The following is a 14,252-nucleotide window of genomic DNA, read 5'->3' on the forward strand; positions in this document are numbered from 1 at the left end:
TCAGTGTCAATTACCTACCTGTAGCCTAGGTCCTAGGCAGGTATCTATCCAAGCGGTTAAGTTAGTTGTTAGTTGCCAACGTACCTAAAGGTAAGCTATAAAATGTGTTGGGCCTTACGAAAAGAGGAGTATCTAGCCTAACAAGTTAACCTAGTACAAATGGCGTTAAGAGTTGTGACCAATTAGAAGGCTGAAAGTCTCGAGTGTTATCCCTGGATGGAGCACTGCCGAGATATTGGAACTTACTAAATGTGAGTGAAGGACTTTTAGGCTCACCAGGCTTACTTTATGTTAGATACTATATAGGTTGGGCCTGGTAGATAGAGGGAGGGAGGTATTCGTTTAACCCCCTTGATCCTCCTTCAATGCTCCCACAGCCCCCTTCTAACGTTAGGTTTCATGTCACATTCAGTACCTTGTCAACTGACACGGTTCGAAATGTCCCAACCTGCCTTGCATCCAACATGTTATCTCAACCAATTTCCCCCTTTGCTGCGGCGTTTAAGTACTGGTATTTACCAACCAAGTTTGGCCAACTGCGATAATGAATTTTCTATATATATTTGAACAGGCATATCTGATTTACTTAACCAAACTGAACCCAAACTCATCACGAAAAAGGAGGAAAACACTTTGAAAGATACAGAATTACGTATTGTTGCGATGAATAATTCATCTACTCTTGAGGATCCGCGCCAGGCCCTCATCCGGCTTGATTTATTTCTCAAGATTTCCGAGGAAGAGTTACTAAAAATTATTCGCGAAGAGTTCGCTGATGAACTAGAGCGGCTGAAAAGGGCATATTATATTCCAAGTGGGCCCTCTGTCATCTCTTCGACGCCAACGCCATCACGACTTTTATTCAATTCAGATTATGGCGAGGTCAATCGCACTCTTGTAGGCCTCCTGACTCTAAAATGGATTTGTACGAAACAATATGACACCCTTGTAGGAACACAGGCGGCGGCAGTCAAATTGAGTAAAGAATCCTTTGACTGGATCTATCACTTGTTTAACACTTTCATATCGAATTATGGGAATCTTTACGCACTGATAACATCGATCTTAATAAATGACCTGGGCAAAGACGAAAAGCTGGTTTCTGAATACTGGGAGAAAACGGACGAGGATATTTCGGATCAGAACCACGACATGATCTTACTCAAAGCTGTGGAAGCGGGAATGGTCCCTGCCTTCGATCGTCTTACTCCGCAGGAAAAGGACGACGTTAGATATGGTATACGGCTGGGTGCCGAGTTCAACTTTGGCCAGCTCGCCCAAGCGGAAAATCCGCCAGCTTCTTTATCGATTATAGGGGAGCTAGGGAGAAACCAACGGGCCTTCAAATTGCACTTCATGGAACAGTTGCTGGACGTCGCGGGAGCGGCAGGCCACATGGACTGGACCTGTGCCAAAAAATTGAACCAGCCTATTTTTGAGGCGTTCCGCGACGCTTATACCTCTACTATAAGTATTGTCAGCTCCCCAACATTATGGACCTTACGCCAAAAGTATGACATGACTTTGCTTAAAAGGAGTGAGCGGTTGAATGCCAAGGGGTTCCGGGAATTAGACGTCGTCATACCAGCAGACCGGGCTTTGCTCAGATTGCTGTGCATGGGGAGTGTCAGCAGCAGGGAAATGGCCGAGCTATACGACGATGTGTGGGGGGGTCTCCAGCCCTCTGTCAGGTCTGCACTGATCGAGGGCCTGAACATCGATGGCGCGGTCGGCAAACCGGCGGTGCAGCCTACCTACATGCCGGCGATTGTTCTACAGGTCATCGACGCGGATGGTCCTAGTACGCAGGAGATGAGGAAGAAAGCTTTTCACAGTGCTCTGGTGTACCTTTCTCGCGTGCTCGGCGAGGCCAAGGTGCAAGATGATAGGGCGATTGTGATCGAGTGTAACTTACTCCGTGTGCTGAAGGACGTGGTTCAGAGTGATGCGTTTCTGGCTGAACCTAGTATTTTGGAGACAACGGGTGTGCCAAAAGCGGTGGTGGCGAAGGCGGGATGATGGGATGGCTAATATGTACAGTATTCATGATATAGGTAACTAGCTAATAGGTATGAGAGATGCTTTGGAACTAGGTAGGCAGGTATCATTTCTATTCAGTATTCCTTACTGGAAGACAACTCCTAAGCAGTAGTTTTTCGCGTCCAAAGTCAAGTTACACGTGTGAAACGACCCCTTTTCACGAGGCCTTGTACCCAGCGATACACTACATACTCCAAATCAAGTTACATTACCCCTATCTCTGGCACCCCTCTCCCAACATAAAAGGTTTCCCATGAGTGACCATAGTTGTCGTAATATATCCACTAAATTTAACGATGTTAAAAAAATCCGAATCCCCCATAAGCATGTCAGTCAGACCAAGGCATACCATACCGCCTCCTAGGCCTTTAGATCCTAGGTACCTATCACGTCATGTCATATTATATCACGGTGCTTACCTACTAGATACCTACCCACTCCGCCCAACTCCCCCGGCTACCAAAGAACTCCCACGCATCCCTCAGCCCCACCGCCATTTTTTTTTCTCCCGTCGCTCCCAACGGCTCATGGCTCAGCAGCAAATCGTGCGCGAAGTCCCTCCCTCGCCTCACAGAACCGCACCCACCCTGACACCGGTTCACCGCCGCCATCTCCCCCGCGACCAACTCGTAGAACGCCACGCGTGGATGAACAGCGGCACGTCGGTTTTGAAGGGGCGGTGCAGAGGCGAGATATACGGGATAGCGAGGCCCAGGAGGGGATGTAGGAGTCTGCCCCCCCCCCCACACTGCAAGGACGAAGCGTTCGGGATGTCGGTAACGGTAAGGGAGCTAGCGCAGCGCAAGTACCTAGTCGGAGCCGGCGGTGGTTGAGGTTACGTGGGCGCAGGGACAGATCGCCATGACGCCGCTGGGGAGCGGGGGCGTGTTGTTCGTCGGAGGGGTTTGCTGCTGTTGCAGATATTGCTGCAGCGAGATCGCCACGTTGCCGCCGGCCGAGTCGCCCGAGATGAGTATGTTCTGCGGTGCCACGCCGCATGAGAGTACGTGTTCGGAGAAGGTGAGTTCGTCCGACAGCGCGCCTGGGAAGCAGCTGGAGTGATCGCGCGCGAGCCGGTGTTGGGCGACGAGCGTGTGTGTTGCGTGCGGGTATTGGGTCATTGTGGAGGCGAGCACGGAGCCGATTGAGTGGAGGTCGAAGCGCATCACGAAGGCGCCGCCGAGGATGTGCAGGATGACCTTTTGGTTTTTGTTCACGTCTGCGGCTCCGGCATGGAGTGGGGCGGCAAACCAGGCCCCGCCGACTGGGGAGGGTTGGGTGAGGGGTGAGTGGGAGAGGGAGAGGAGGAGGAGTTTAGGGGTGGTTTTGAGGAGGAACCATGCTGTGAATATACTTAGGAATGGCTGCGATGGCCATTTTGTTGTTGTAGTGGAAGTAGCAGGAGCAGGAGTAGTACCCATCCATATCCGGAGAAGAGAGCTGGATAGAAGGATTAAGTCCGACGAGGGTTGCCGAAGGGGGCGTGCCTACCTCCGTATTAAGTAATATTGCCCTCAAGCTAGGATGCTTAACACGGGGAATAGGGGTTAACATGAAAGTCCGCTTGGCTCACTCTATGTATTATATACTCTATTCTGCGAATTCCTGGGGGACATCATAGGACGATGGGAGCTTATATAATGTCCTAGGTGGCGGTATAGTAGGTGCTCCGCGGATCTACGCCAAGGTTGAAAAAGACCATTGCATACCTATCTATATTATCGCGCGAGCTTTACTAGAGTCTCGTGCAGGATCCGTTGACGTGTCTGCATACCTCATCATTGAATATGTACCAACCTCGTCTGCGTCGGTACCTACTTAGGTACCTAATACAGGTCCTTATAGTAGATATTGGAGCTTTGCATTTCGACGCCTCGATTAGAGCAAATCGGTGATGTCGAATCGTGCATAAGCTTAACATGCGCTGCATGGGTGCTTCCTACACCATACTTGGAATACATATAATTCTTACCAAGCATCCACGGTTGGAAGCATAGTAGCAAGTTTCTGGGACTAGACCTATACGAAGATATAGAAAATGAGTTAGATGTATGCACCACCGTCGGTTGCCGTTAAAATTTAACCGCCTGCATAGGTAATGAGGCATGCACGAACAATCTATGACCCTACTTCATGTACTTTAAGGAGGTGGCTTGCAGAATAGGAGGTGGCTTGAAATGTTCTGCGAGATTCTGCAAGCCACCTCTGTAGTAGTGAGGAGTACTTCGTAGGAACTATACTTAGGTACCTAGGTGGGTAGTAGTATTCCAAGGTTTCTTTCTCCAGTCCCCTCATCTTTATATCCGTTCCCATCCACTTCTCTGCCTACCTATTCTGGTTTCCTCATTTAGTCACTCTTCTACTACTTACCTAACCTAGTACTCCTCTTCTCCGCACGACAATATGACAGTAAAGCACCTCGTTCTATTTCAATTCAAAGCCGGCGTCGGCGCCGATGCCATAAAAGAGGTTTGTAAACTATGCTTCTAATGGACACCCCTAGCCCTAGTTAGGGCTTAGACTGATCTTGGGCCAAGGCCAATATGCGTATGCTTGGCTTGAAGGATGGCTGTATCCACCCCACAACTCAGAAGCAGTATATCAAGTCTCTCACAGGCGGCAAGGATAATTCAATTGAAGGGGCTCAGGTATGTATGGCGGCCAAAGACTGCCTAGGTACCTGAGTGGTAGCCTACCTAGTGCTAATCTAAGAAATGGATGTTCGTGGCTGCTAACTAGCCCGGTAGAATGGTATTACCCATGCTTTTGTCGTAGATTTTGAGACGACGGAGGATCGCAATTATTACGTTGAGAAGGACCCGTTTCATGAAGAGTTCAAGGCCTTTGTTGGACCCCTTGCAGAGAAGGTCATCGTCGTGGACTATTCCGAGGGAGTGTTTTAAGAGTTGTAGGTCTGTGAAGGGAGTCGATGTGTAAAGAAGAGTTATAATATTAGGTTCAGGGCCAAAGATAGGGGAGGGGGGGTTGCTGCTTGAAAGGGGGTCACGTGGACACCCTTAGCGAACACACTCGCGAAATCATCTTGGAGGGAACTCATCTTGTAACTCTAATAGCTTCACCACCAAACCTCACCAGTTAAACGATCTTCACCAGATATTCGCCCAATGTTTTTATGATTCTTTCATAGCCGCCATGAAGCCCTAGAGTTTTCCATGGCACCCCATGTCCCGAATCTGATGCTTTCATGATGGCATCCATCTTTGATTCCGTAGGGTTACGTTTGATGCTAAACTCGTCCATAATGCATCGGGCCTGGTTATCCATCATGCCATGAATATACGCCTCTCCAATGAGTTCAAAATATCCCTCTTCCCCCGTTCTGTTAGAAGACTCTTCACGGACTTTTCCGCCATCCGTGCGCGTCGAAGGGGGGTTCCAAGGGCGAATTACCATAGCAAGCGGGTGTCCTATGAAGATGCTTACTGCATCGTGCAGGGTGGTGTCTCGTGGCACGAGGCAGAAATAGCCGTGCTTAGTGATGGCAAACCGACAATGTCCGAGCACAGTCGATGCCTCCATGCTGTACTGCCACACTGGCATATTAGTCCGTTCTGCCATTGGATCTTGCACCCACCGAATCCAGTCATCCCAGTTATCGCGTACATAGCTAGAATCTACGATTTCATCTTTCCTATTCCTCGAGAGGATAAGCGTGAGTTTGTAGGCATCTGACAAGCTGTCTTTGTTGAAATATTCCTGAAAACCCAGCCCCTTAATATAGTCAAGGTCTTTCTGGAAAATACTCAACATGGCCGGGTTATCAAATAGGTCGTCGAGGACGCCGCCAAGGTATATGATTTCGTCGTACATTATACATTTGAAGCAAGCATAACTCTGAAGTAGTGCCTTGCGTTTATCTTTGAAGTTCCTCAATTCATCAGGTAGATCTAGTCGCCGTCTGTGGTGCTTTGGCAGGCTGTGAACGCTACCAGCATGTTTCGCTGAAGAGTCCGGCGTCGGACCTCCAGCCATCCACCTAGGATGGTCGACTATAACGTGGCTACCCCAACGCCCATCTCGAAGGTCTGGCGCCCATGATGGTAGTATCTCACCTGACTTGTGTCGAACTCTGCCAGCAATCTTCAAAAAGCCAAGAGTGCCATGCTGCAACCACCTTCGAGCGACATCAGCGTAAAGTACTTGCCATGGGACGCTGTAGTCTACAGCGAACCAGGTATCGGCATCCACCGTAAGATATTTCGTGGAATATAGCTTGTCACGCGGGTCCGTGGCGCCGAGACGGGTAGCAAGAACCAGCGTAGTAACAAGGAGCGGAACAAGGCCAACCCCCCTTGAGGCCAAATCATTTACCATGAATCCGAACCGGTTCTGTCTTTGGCGATGGATGCTTTCTATAGCAGTTAGATTATTTAGTGTACGGTCAAGGTCGTCGGTAATATAATCAGGATACAGCCCAATATTCCTAGGGACCAGTATCCAAGCCACTGCAAATACATGACCCCAGCTGACTTCTTGCTCCCCACAAATCATTATCGTCTCGCGGCAAAGGGCAGCTTCCTGTTGAACCCATACCCGACTGAACCATGGCCGGTTGACAAACTTAACCAGAGCAATACCGAGAGCTTCGTCTTGACATGTTTCGTTTTCCGCGTCGAAAAAATAAGGCTTTCTCGCGTAGATATCCGCCATCGATATATCAGGGTTCCCTATATTATCCTTGCAGAGGTCAAACACATCCAGACCGGCGGCATAGGCCATGGCCAAGGTGCTATAAGCATCCGGATTACCGAGCCAAACTAGGACCCTTTTTGCCCGTTGGTATATATGGTTCATGATCGAGACTTGGGATGCCCGTTCCTTGATATTCGACTGGTCGATGCAGATAGCGTCTATCCATACTGTCCTGGGCTGGTCTGGCTTCCGGAGGGTCTTCAGCATGTCGAATGCATTTTTCTGAATCACCAAGCTGATTCCGTTGCACGTCATGCGCTGCGGATTGTCTGGCGACCCCCAGGTGTAGGATGTGGCCTCGTATTGCTCAGCAACATCGTCGATGGTGGTGGGGATAAGCTCAGCATGGAGATCTTCGTCAGGAGTACCAGGATGAAGATGAAGTAAACGGAATGCCAGTCCTCCGCTAAGTGGTTTATATAGCAGAGAAGAAACCGCCGCATTCCAAGTTTCCATAATGATTGTCAGTAATCCAGTACTTAACTAGGTATGCAAGTACGAACGAGAAGGCTATGGTTGAAGTGAAAGTGATGGACGTGGAAAGGTGCCTACCAGGCAGCCGTTTTTAGCCCCCGCATGGGGGCTCTAGGGGCGTACGATGTATACATTCAATAGGAGGCATCCGTGAGAAGGTAGCTTGAAAATGCAAACGCACTACCCAATAGGGTGTCACATGAAGAAGAGGCCACGTGACTATCTAATCAGTCACCTGACTTTGTCTTACCCAAGCGCTCCCCCCTTTTCCTTTGCTCGATACATAGCAGCGTTGTCGACTGTCGATGGGCTTTCCGTCTCGCATATAACCTCCTTTATCTTGCCTCGATAAAACCCAAACCAAGGCCAATGCCGAAGTATCTTAAATATCACAACAACATTTCACATTCACATTCACCCCAAAATCCGATTATCCATACCTAACCATATAAAATTTCCACAATGAAGGAGCGTCTGATCTAATGCCTAGTTAAACCCCATATCCAATTTCCATGATTGCCCAAGACCCATTCCCATGCCCTAGACTACCCAATAAGGATAGACTCCATAGTACCTATCCCAGAACTTCCTGCACATCTCTCTCTCTCCACCTGAGTACTTAGTCACAGTTGACCAAAAGCCTGGCGCCGCCCGCATCGCAGTGGTTGTTGTGGCCGGAGCACTTCTGCCAGCCCTGGGTCCCGCAGCAGTGGGCCTCGCCCGTAACCAGGTGGCAGAAGCCTCTGCCGCCACAGCCGCCGTCGTCGTCGAAGCGGCATTGCTATCATGGAGAATTCTTTTGTTAGAATAGGGGTCTAAAATGCAAAGGGGAAGGGGGTTGTAAACTCACGCCGTTGGTTCGACCGCGAGCGTCGAGGAGTGCGTCGGCATCTGCTGCTGGGGACGCGAAGACTGCGGCGGGCAGGAGAAGCCCGGTGATGGTGACGAGGGCAACAGTGAAGGATTTGGCGAACATGTTGGTGGTTATTTTTGGGTTGAGTGAAAGGGGATTTTCGAAGGAGTTTGATTGAATGGAGAGGAGATGAGTTGGATGCTTTGATTGTTGATGATTGAAGTGAGCTGGTGAGTGATGAGTGATGGGAAAGACTGACAAGACGTGGAATGAATAGGGGCTTTATACTCTTCAATTCTATCTTTTGCCCTCGATGGCATTGATTACACAGCAGGCTACATGTTGAGATCTCCACAAGCAAGAATTTTCACAAGCAAGAAGCCTCCTCTCGCCAATGAGGAAGACTTGACTTTTCGATATCGACGATCAAGGCCAATGTTCTCGCACGGAGAAGGCTCGCAACTCGTCGACACGACTCTCGATATCTCCACCAAAACCTATTACAGCCCGATAACTCGGGGCATCTGCTTAGCCAAGAGAGACATGGCCTTGCAACTTCGTTGCTTGACGTGGTTCATTGGCCATTATACTGTGGGTAGTAAACTCCGAGATGAAGGTTTGCAATGTGCTGGCAACATAGCCTCGCCACTCTGCAAGTTCTGTCGTATGGAAGCCCATACGAGAGTTTACGTTCATAATACTCAAGTCATGAGTATTTGTAATGCGTCCAATGCGAGGCTCCGCTAAGTCAACTAATGAACCGGTCGTAAAAAGAGGTGATCAAACCCAATACACCACGTTTTAAGGCTGACAGTGGGTATAGGCAAGTGGTGTGAGTTTGGCAAGGCTACGCGTAAGCTGTAAGTGGTTCACTTGAATCTTGGCCTGTACACGGCACGGCACACGACAGAAAGTATGGGGACGGTTCCACCAGATCTTATGCTAAAGCTACTCCGTATTGCGAGGTTGTCCCGCGATGCCGGGCCTCGCTCTTCGTCAGAAGTTTAACTTGGCGGGTTGTAACGTAACACCCGAAGGGTATCGCAGCGGTGAAAGCATGTATAGATACCTACCTGGACATACTGGGATGAAAACCGAGGCATAACTTGTAGTTACCCTTAATATTTCTTGGTTTCTTGTGCGTAGAAGATATTGATGGACTCACAGTATGGGCCTTGGCCTTTGAGTGGATAAGATAAAGTACAATCAATCTTGATTTGTTTGACCGCTATGAGGTGAGCTTGTGGTAGGATAGTATTAATTAGTAGCTACAGTACGAAGTATGGTATGCATGATGCTCAGGTGAGGTGTACAATACATGTGTACATGCAGTTGGTAGCTGGAGCCTGGAGGTAATGCGGACACAGCCCTACGACACTATAAATACCCCTTGCATACCCTCTAAGCCCTAACTCAGGCGCCTTCCCGATTGTACGGCTCTAACAAAATTCTTTAGCATTGGAAATTATGCAGCGGTAGTGTTATTATGTAATCAAATAGTGAAACCTTAGCTAACTAGTTATCAGGTTAGTACCTTTGTACCTTAATGTTATTGAATGTAAAGTGAAAATGTTGGAAGCTTCCTCTTATAACAAACATAGAGCCATTTCCTGACGCAGAGTCACCAGCAAGTGAATAGTTATTCTCGGTCTGTTACGTCCTCTATCAGCCGGGTTACTCAGCTCTCAGAATCTAGTGTTTATTTCGATATATCGATCCGAGATCTGCCAGATAGATGCGCCCATCATCTTCACTTTTGATACTTAGCAACCCAATCAAGATACAACTAAATTCTATTATGTGTCTGCTCAAGTGCGTACGAACCTACAACTTATAAAATTGTCGTTTATTAACCTAGGAGGCAGATATGTAGCTATTCGGGAGTGCGGCATATGAGGATATGAAACTACGTGACGATGTGGGGGGGCGTTCTGTGCGTTAAGGAGCATGGCAAATTTCTTGTACCAATCCGCGGGCAAGATCGAAATTGTGACATAAGAGCAGCATCGCACTAGCGGCAATGCAGCCGCCAAAATGCTACCCTCCCATAATAAGAAGCGAACCAGGAAGCGAAGCTAATCTCACTCACCATCTGACGGGCGCAAAGAGCTCGACGTTGATTGGAAACCGTGAAGGATTGCGAATTGTGGCTCACTGGATGCTCTTTATAGCTGATAACACTTGCGTTAGCTAGGTGCCTACTGTAATTGATAGGTATTAGTTAGGTAGGCACTGTATTTGGTTAAATAGGTGCTGTGGTCGTGAGTTATGGCCTCATGTTCCAGCGTCAGGGGCCTGGTTAGATAGGAACTACACCAAGCCGAGACGTTTGATCCTCTGGTCCGAAACTGCGAACCCCCCCCCCCCCCCCCCTAGCCACAAAGCCCAACATATGATTCCCCGACTTTATCGTAAGTTGCTTAGTATTCTCAAAAGGTATACCTAATCCCCTCTCTCTTTTTCTTTTCTTCCTGTTCACCTTTCTCACGAGTTAGTTGATCTCTCTCCGCCTATCGTCTTCCGCCTACGCTTTTCTTCCATTCGACCTTTTTTATTTTTTTACGTGGCCGGCCCACACCATATATATAGTTATTCGACGCCAATTCTTTATTAATAATAGCACTGTTCCGACGACGACGACGACGATAACGCCAAGATGACTCAAATCACCCTCCGCCCGCTCTTCAGCCTCCTCGTCCTCCTGCTCTCCCTCTGCGCCTTCGCCGTAGCCGACGCAGCAACACCCGACCTCGCACCGCGACAAGACGCCGGCGCGAGCACCACCACCGCCGCCATCGCCGCCGCCGCCCCCACCGGCAACCCCAACTCCCCGCTGTGCGTCGACTACGCGCGCGTGGCGAACCTGTCCACCGTCGCCCTGAACATCACCTACCGCGCCGCCTTCATGCGCTCCTCGCCCCTGGGCACCTTCGCCGCCCGCAGCATCATCGACGCCGAGAAGCCCAAGCTCGCCGGCATGATGATGGACGCCCAGCTCAACGGCGCGTGCGGGAACCTGTCGCAGGCCGCCATCGACGGCGCCGCTGCCAACCTGACCGCTGGCTTTGTCCTCGGTCTGCCCATCCAGGAGGCCGTCGGCATCGAGGTCCTCAGTCCTGTGCTCCCCATCATTTCCGTCGCCATGATCCTGATCATGGGTGGCACGTTCATCTCGTTATAAAAGAAAGAAAAGAACCGGTCGTGTCAAGAAATTAGGGAGTCCGTGAAGAGGAGACGCCGCGCATGGGTATTTTGACCTGCGCAAGGGAATCTCGGTGCATCAGATATGGGCCATGATTTGATGTCAAGAGAAAGAGAGAAAGATACCTACCTAGCTAGTACGAAGAGAAGCGTCGGAACGCTGTTTTAATGAACTCGAACTTATCCTTGATATATGTGCGTGTATTGAGCTACTCAAACTACTTGATTGGAAATATAATGCCCGAGACAGTTCCGCCATTGAATACATTGATTGAAATTATGACCGTCTGGTAGGTAGTGTCTAGGTGAGACTCACGGCATATCTGTCAAACTAAGGGGCATCTCATGCGAACGGCATTTTAGAGCAATATTCAAATTCATTTCTTTCCAGTAATTAATAAATTAGGCATCTACCTATGTTAGGTACCTAGGTAGGTAGGTATACAGGAGTCTATCTTATCCTAAACATTCTTAGTCACTCTTTCTCTTCTTCTCAAAACAACAACCCCTTCGTCTGCTGTATCTCATTCAGCTTAATATTCTTGATCAGCATGACCCACGCCAGCGCGAGCGCCATGATGACGGTGCCCGCGACGATCATGCACGTCTGCGCCTGCGCGTACGCCTCGATGATCGCCGCGCGCACCTCGCTGCCAATCGGATAGCTCAGCTGCACGTCCAGACTATCGTAGATCTCCTGCCAGCCCGCCTTCGCCTCCTCCGGGAGCTGTTTTTGCAGCGCGTACGGCAGGGTATTCGTCCATATGGCGCCAGAGATCGAGTTGCCGACCGCGCCGCCGACGTTGCCGAAGAGGCTCAGCAGCGCGAGCACGGCTGCGACGTCGTTGTGTTCGGACGCCGCCATCACCGCCACCTGCTCGCCGATGATAATGGTGCCGCCGGCCAGCGCGATCAGGACCTCGCACATGGCGATGAACCCGATGCTCGTCCCGGGCTGCCGGAAGTGGATCAGCAGGCCGACGAAGAGGATGTACAGGGGCACGGAGACCTGCAGCAGCCAGCGGAAGCGGCCGGTACGCTTCATCAGCCAGCCCGCGGCCAGCAGCCAGGTGGCGGAGACGATGTCGAAGATCCCGCCAATGTATCCCGCCGTCGCGATGTCGAGCCCGTAGACTACCTGCAGGTAGGATGGGAAGTAGCTGTTCCAACAGTAATACGCGACCTGGTACGTGATGTCGAGGAGACAGGCGCCGATGACGGTGCGCGATACTAGGAGGTTGCAGGGTAGGAAGGGCTTGGGTGCGACGAAGCGCTCGACGAGGCCGAAGGCGATGAGCATGGAGAAGCCGATCACGAGCATGGCGATGATGGAGGGCGAGCGCCAGGAGTCGCCCATGGATTCGGCGAGTGAGAACGGGAGAAGGAATAGCACGAGGCCGCCGGCTAGGAGGAATACTCCGAGGACTAGGGGTCATGGGTGTCAGTTTATGGGATATCGAGATGCAAGCAAGTGACGAGGTGGAAAAGGGGAGGAAAAAAGAGAAAAGCTTACGATCGAATTCGATAACGTAGAAGCAAACACTTTGCATAAATGTGCGGCCGCTGGAGTTCTCTCGCAACCTCCCGTATTTCTTGGCGTGCTTAAGTTCCCGCTGCATGATAATGAATAGGGGTAGGGCGACCAGGGGCAGGAGAATCGCCCAACACCCAAAGGCCCATCGCCAGTTATTAGCATGAAACTTCTCTGCGGCAGCCGGACCGGCAAACGCGGTGATGATGTACGGCGAGGAGGTGACGGCAAAGGCGAGTCCTCGGTGAGATAGCGTCGAGGTGTCAGCGGTCATGACGTCGATGGTGTAGATGAGACTGGTGAAGCCGACGTTGTAGAAGACCTGGGCGGCACAGTAGATAGCGATGTTAGAGCAGGTGGCCATGAGAATCAGCCCGATGGTGGCGAGGATGGCCATAGCGAGGAACCCCTTGGACCGGTCGAACAGATTGAGGATCTTGGCTACGGGCATGGTGCAGGCGGCGCACATCGCATTGGATACGATGCTGATAACGGGGATGAGGGAGTGCTGGTCAAACCCGCTCACGACGTAGGCAGTCAAGTTGCTAGTCGTCGACGACTGGAAGGCGTTGACGAAGTAGATGAGCCACATGCTGGCGAGTCTGAGTCAGTATACGAATATATCTTTCATCCATGGAACAATTACACATACCAGACGTAAACCATTCTCAGGGACTTCTTAGACCAAGACAACGTGACGGCCTCGATGGCCTTGACACCACCTTGGGCGCCTTTTGCAGGCAGCTCCATTATCGATTGATCGAGCTCAGCCTCGGTTGGAGGCGGCGGTGACTTATCTCCGCTACCACGGGTGGCATCGATACCGCACAAACGTGCCAAGTTCCTAAGCGTTCTGAATATCATTTTGATGTCCTATAGTGAGGGAGAGAAAGAGGAGGAGAGGGCTCATGGGGGTGAGAGTCCAGGACAATCCTTCATCTTGCAACAGCAGGCCTTAAGTATTTATACACGCAGCGAGCATTGTGGGTGTACAAAGTAACAGACATTGTGGCATTGGCCTCTGACCTGATCGGACCTGATCGAACATTATCAAAATCTTATCTGATCGGGATCAGGCCTCGCTAGGGATGACCACATCCTAGCTCTTGAGTTTCTATTACCAGATCAACCGCCCAAGCGGGTTAGCAGCCAGATTTTAGTTACGCGTTTGCCCCGGGTGGTGGATCTCGAGGCCGTTCGAGTCTTCAATGCCTAGTATGCTATGATATGCCCGGCCGAGGGAAGAGAAGAACAAAAAAACAAGCCTGTGACCTATGCCGCTTCGGGGCCTCAACCCTGAGCTACCTAGATGGACGGAAATCGACCCTTTCTAAATGTTGCTAAGGTCCATAGGGCCTAACCAAGAGAAGTGGATAGGACCCATGCGTGGATCGGATAGCTGTGGATCGGTGCATTGAAAAGTGTTGCAGCATAACTGCA

The 14,252-nt window shown here is 50.4% G+C and overlaps 7 protein-coding genes across 7 annotated transcripts; 3 read left to right on the forward strand and 4 right to left on the reverse strand.

Moving 5' to 3' along the window:
• Nucleotides 1-143: 143 nt before the first annotated feature.
• GGS25DRAFT_298360 (uncharacterized protein) lies at nucleotides 144-2,154 on the forward strand. The gene has a single exon (XM_049257627.1). The coding sequence runs from the start codon at nucleotides 664-666 to the stop codon at nucleotides 2,017-2,019; it is 1,356 nt and encodes a 451-aa protein (XP_049117116.1). The 5' UTR covers nucleotides 144-663; the 3' UTR covers nucleotides 2,020-2,154.
• Nucleotides 2,151-3,605, reverse strand: GGS25DRAFT_492372 (uncharacterized protein). The gene has a single exon (XM_049261189.1). The coding sequence runs from the start codon at nucleotides 3,459-3,461 to the stop codon at nucleotides 2,850-2,852; it is 612 nt and encodes a 203-aa protein (XP_049117117.1). The 5' UTR covers nucleotides 3,462-3,605; the 3' UTR covers nucleotides 2,151-2,849.
• Nucleotides 3,606-4,144: 539 nt separating this feature from the next.
• Nucleotides 4,145-5,040, forward strand: GGS25DRAFT_298397 (stress responsive A/B barrel domain protein). Its single transcript, XM_049257629.1, has 3 exons — nucleotides 4,145-4,509; nucleotides 4,578-4,688; nucleotides 4,788-5,040. Exons 1-3 carry the CDS (start codon nucleotides 4,444-4,446, stop codon nucleotides 4,941-4,943), a joined length of 333 nt encoding a protein of 110 aa, XP_049117118.1. The 5' UTR covers nucleotides 4,145-4,443; the 3' UTR covers nucleotides 4,944-5,040.
• On the reverse strand, nucleotides 4,683-7,378 carry GGS25DRAFT_298403 (heterokaryon incompatibility protein-domain-containing protein). The gene is made up of 2 exons (XM_049257630.1): nucleotides 5,099-7,378; nucleotides 4,683-4,973 (listed from the first exon to the last, which is right to left on the reverse strand). Exon 1 carries the CDS (start codon nucleotides 7,207-7,209, stop codon nucleotides 5,137-5,139), a length of 2,073 nt encoding a protein of 690 aa, XP_049117119.1. The 5' UTR covers nucleotides 7,210-7,378; the 3' UTR covers nucleotides 4,683-4,973; nucleotides 5,099-5,136.
• Nucleotides 7,379-7,758: 380 nt separating this feature from the next.
• On the reverse strand, nucleotides 7,759-8,311 carry GGS25DRAFT_298430 (uncharacterized protein). Its single transcript, XM_049257631.1, has 2 exons — nucleotides 8,078-8,311; nucleotides 7,759-8,008 (listed from the first exon to the last, which is right to left on the reverse strand). The coding sequence occupies exons 1-2, from the start codon at nucleotides 8,201-8,203 to the stop codon at nucleotides 7,847-7,849; spliced, it is 288 nt and encodes a 95-aa protein (XP_049117120.1). The 5' UTR covers nucleotides 8,204-8,311; the 3' UTR covers nucleotides 7,759-7,846.
• A 2,132-nt stretch (nucleotides 8,312-10,443) lies between these two features.
• Nucleotides 10,444-11,576, forward strand: GGS25DRAFT_298446 (uncharacterized protein). Its single transcript, XM_049257632.1, has 2 exons — nucleotides 10,444-10,516; nucleotides 10,576-11,576. The coding sequence occupies exon 2, from the start codon at nucleotides 10,737-10,739 to the stop codon at nucleotides 11,259-11,261; it is 525 nt and encodes a 174-aa protein (XP_049117121.1). The 5' UTR covers nucleotides 10,444-10,516; nucleotides 10,576-10,736; the 3' UTR covers nucleotides 11,262-11,576.
• A 1-nt stretch (nucleotide 11,577) lies between these two features.
• Nucleotides 11,578-14,252, reverse strand: GGS25DRAFT_298476 (MFS general substrate transporter). Its single transcript, XM_049257633.1, has 3 exons — nucleotides 13,465-14,252; nucleotides 12,795-13,405; nucleotides 11,578-12,706 (listed from the first exon to the last, which is right to left on the reverse strand). Exons 1-3 carry the CDS (start codon nucleotides 13,674-13,676, stop codon nucleotides 11,775-11,777), a joined length of 1,755 nt encoding a protein of 584 aa, XP_049117122.1. The 5' UTR covers nucleotides 13,677-14,252; the 3' UTR covers nucleotides 11,578-11,774.

This window comes from Hypoxylon fragiforme (assembly GCF_022984875.1).
Source record: "Hypoxylon fragiforme strain CBS 206.31 chromosome Unknown GGS25scaffold_5, whole genome shotgun sequence".
Classification (NCBI taxonomy): domain Eukaryota; kingdom Fungi; phylum Ascomycota; class Sordariomycetes; order Xylariales; family Hypoxylaceae; genus Hypoxylon; species Hypoxylon fragiforme.

What these genes read in the sequence shown, in the direction of transcription:
- GGS25DRAFT_298360 (XM_049257627.1), top strand. Translation starts at nt 664, where the DNA reads ATGAATAATTCATCTACTCTTGAGGATCCGCGCCAGGCCCTCATCCGG.
- GGS25DRAFT_492372 (XM_049261189.1), bottom strand. Translation starts at nt 3,461, where the DNA reads ATGGGTACTACTCCTGCTCCTGCTACTTCCACTACAACAACAAAATGG.
- GGS25DRAFT_298397 (XM_049257629.1), top strand. Translation starts at nt 4,444, where the DNA reads ATGACAGTAAAGCACCTCGTTCTATTTCAATTCAAAGCCGGCGTCGGC. An exon ending in GCGCCGATGCCATAAAAGAG is followed by an intron (nt 4,510 to 4,577) that starts GTTTGTAAACTA and finishes TCTTGGGCCAAG; the next exon opens with GCCAATATGCGTATGCTTGG. An exon ending in ATTCAATTGAAGGGGCTCAG is followed by an intron (nt 4,689 to 4,787) that starts GTATGTATGGCG and finishes CTAGCCCGGTAG; the next exon opens with AATGGTATTACCCATGCTTT.
- GGS25DRAFT_298403 (XM_049257630.1), bottom strand. Translation starts at nt 7,209, where the DNA reads ATGGAAACTTGGAATGCGGCGGTTTCTTCTCTGCTATATAAACCACTT.
- GGS25DRAFT_298430 (XM_049257631.1), bottom strand. Translation starts at nt 8,203, where the DNA reads ATGTTCGCCAAATCCTTCACTGTTGCCCTCGTCACCATCACCGGGCTT. An exon ending in CTCGCGGTCGAACCAACGGC is followed by an intron (nt 8,009 to 8,077) that starts GTGAGTTTACAA and finishes TCTCCATGATAG; the next exon opens with CAATGCCGCTTCGACGACGA.
- GGS25DRAFT_298446 (XM_049257632.1), top strand. Translation starts at nt 10,737, where the DNA reads ATGACTCAAATCACCCTCCGCCCGCTCTTCAGCCTCCTCGTCCTCCTG.
- GGS25DRAFT_298476 (XM_049257633.1), bottom strand. Translation starts at nt 13,676, where the DNA reads ATGATATTCAGAACGCTTAGGAACTTGGCACGTTTGTGCGGTATCGAT. An exon ending in CTGAGAATGGTTTACGTCTG is followed by an intron (nt 13,406 to 13,464) that starts GTATGTGTAATT and finishes CAGACTCGCCAG; the next exon opens with CATGTGGCTCATCTACTTCG. An exon ending in CTACGTTATCGAATTCGATC is followed by an intron (nt 12,707 to 12,794) that starts GTAAGCTTTTCT and finishes CATGACCCCTAG; the next exon opens with TCCTCGGAGTATTCCTCCTA.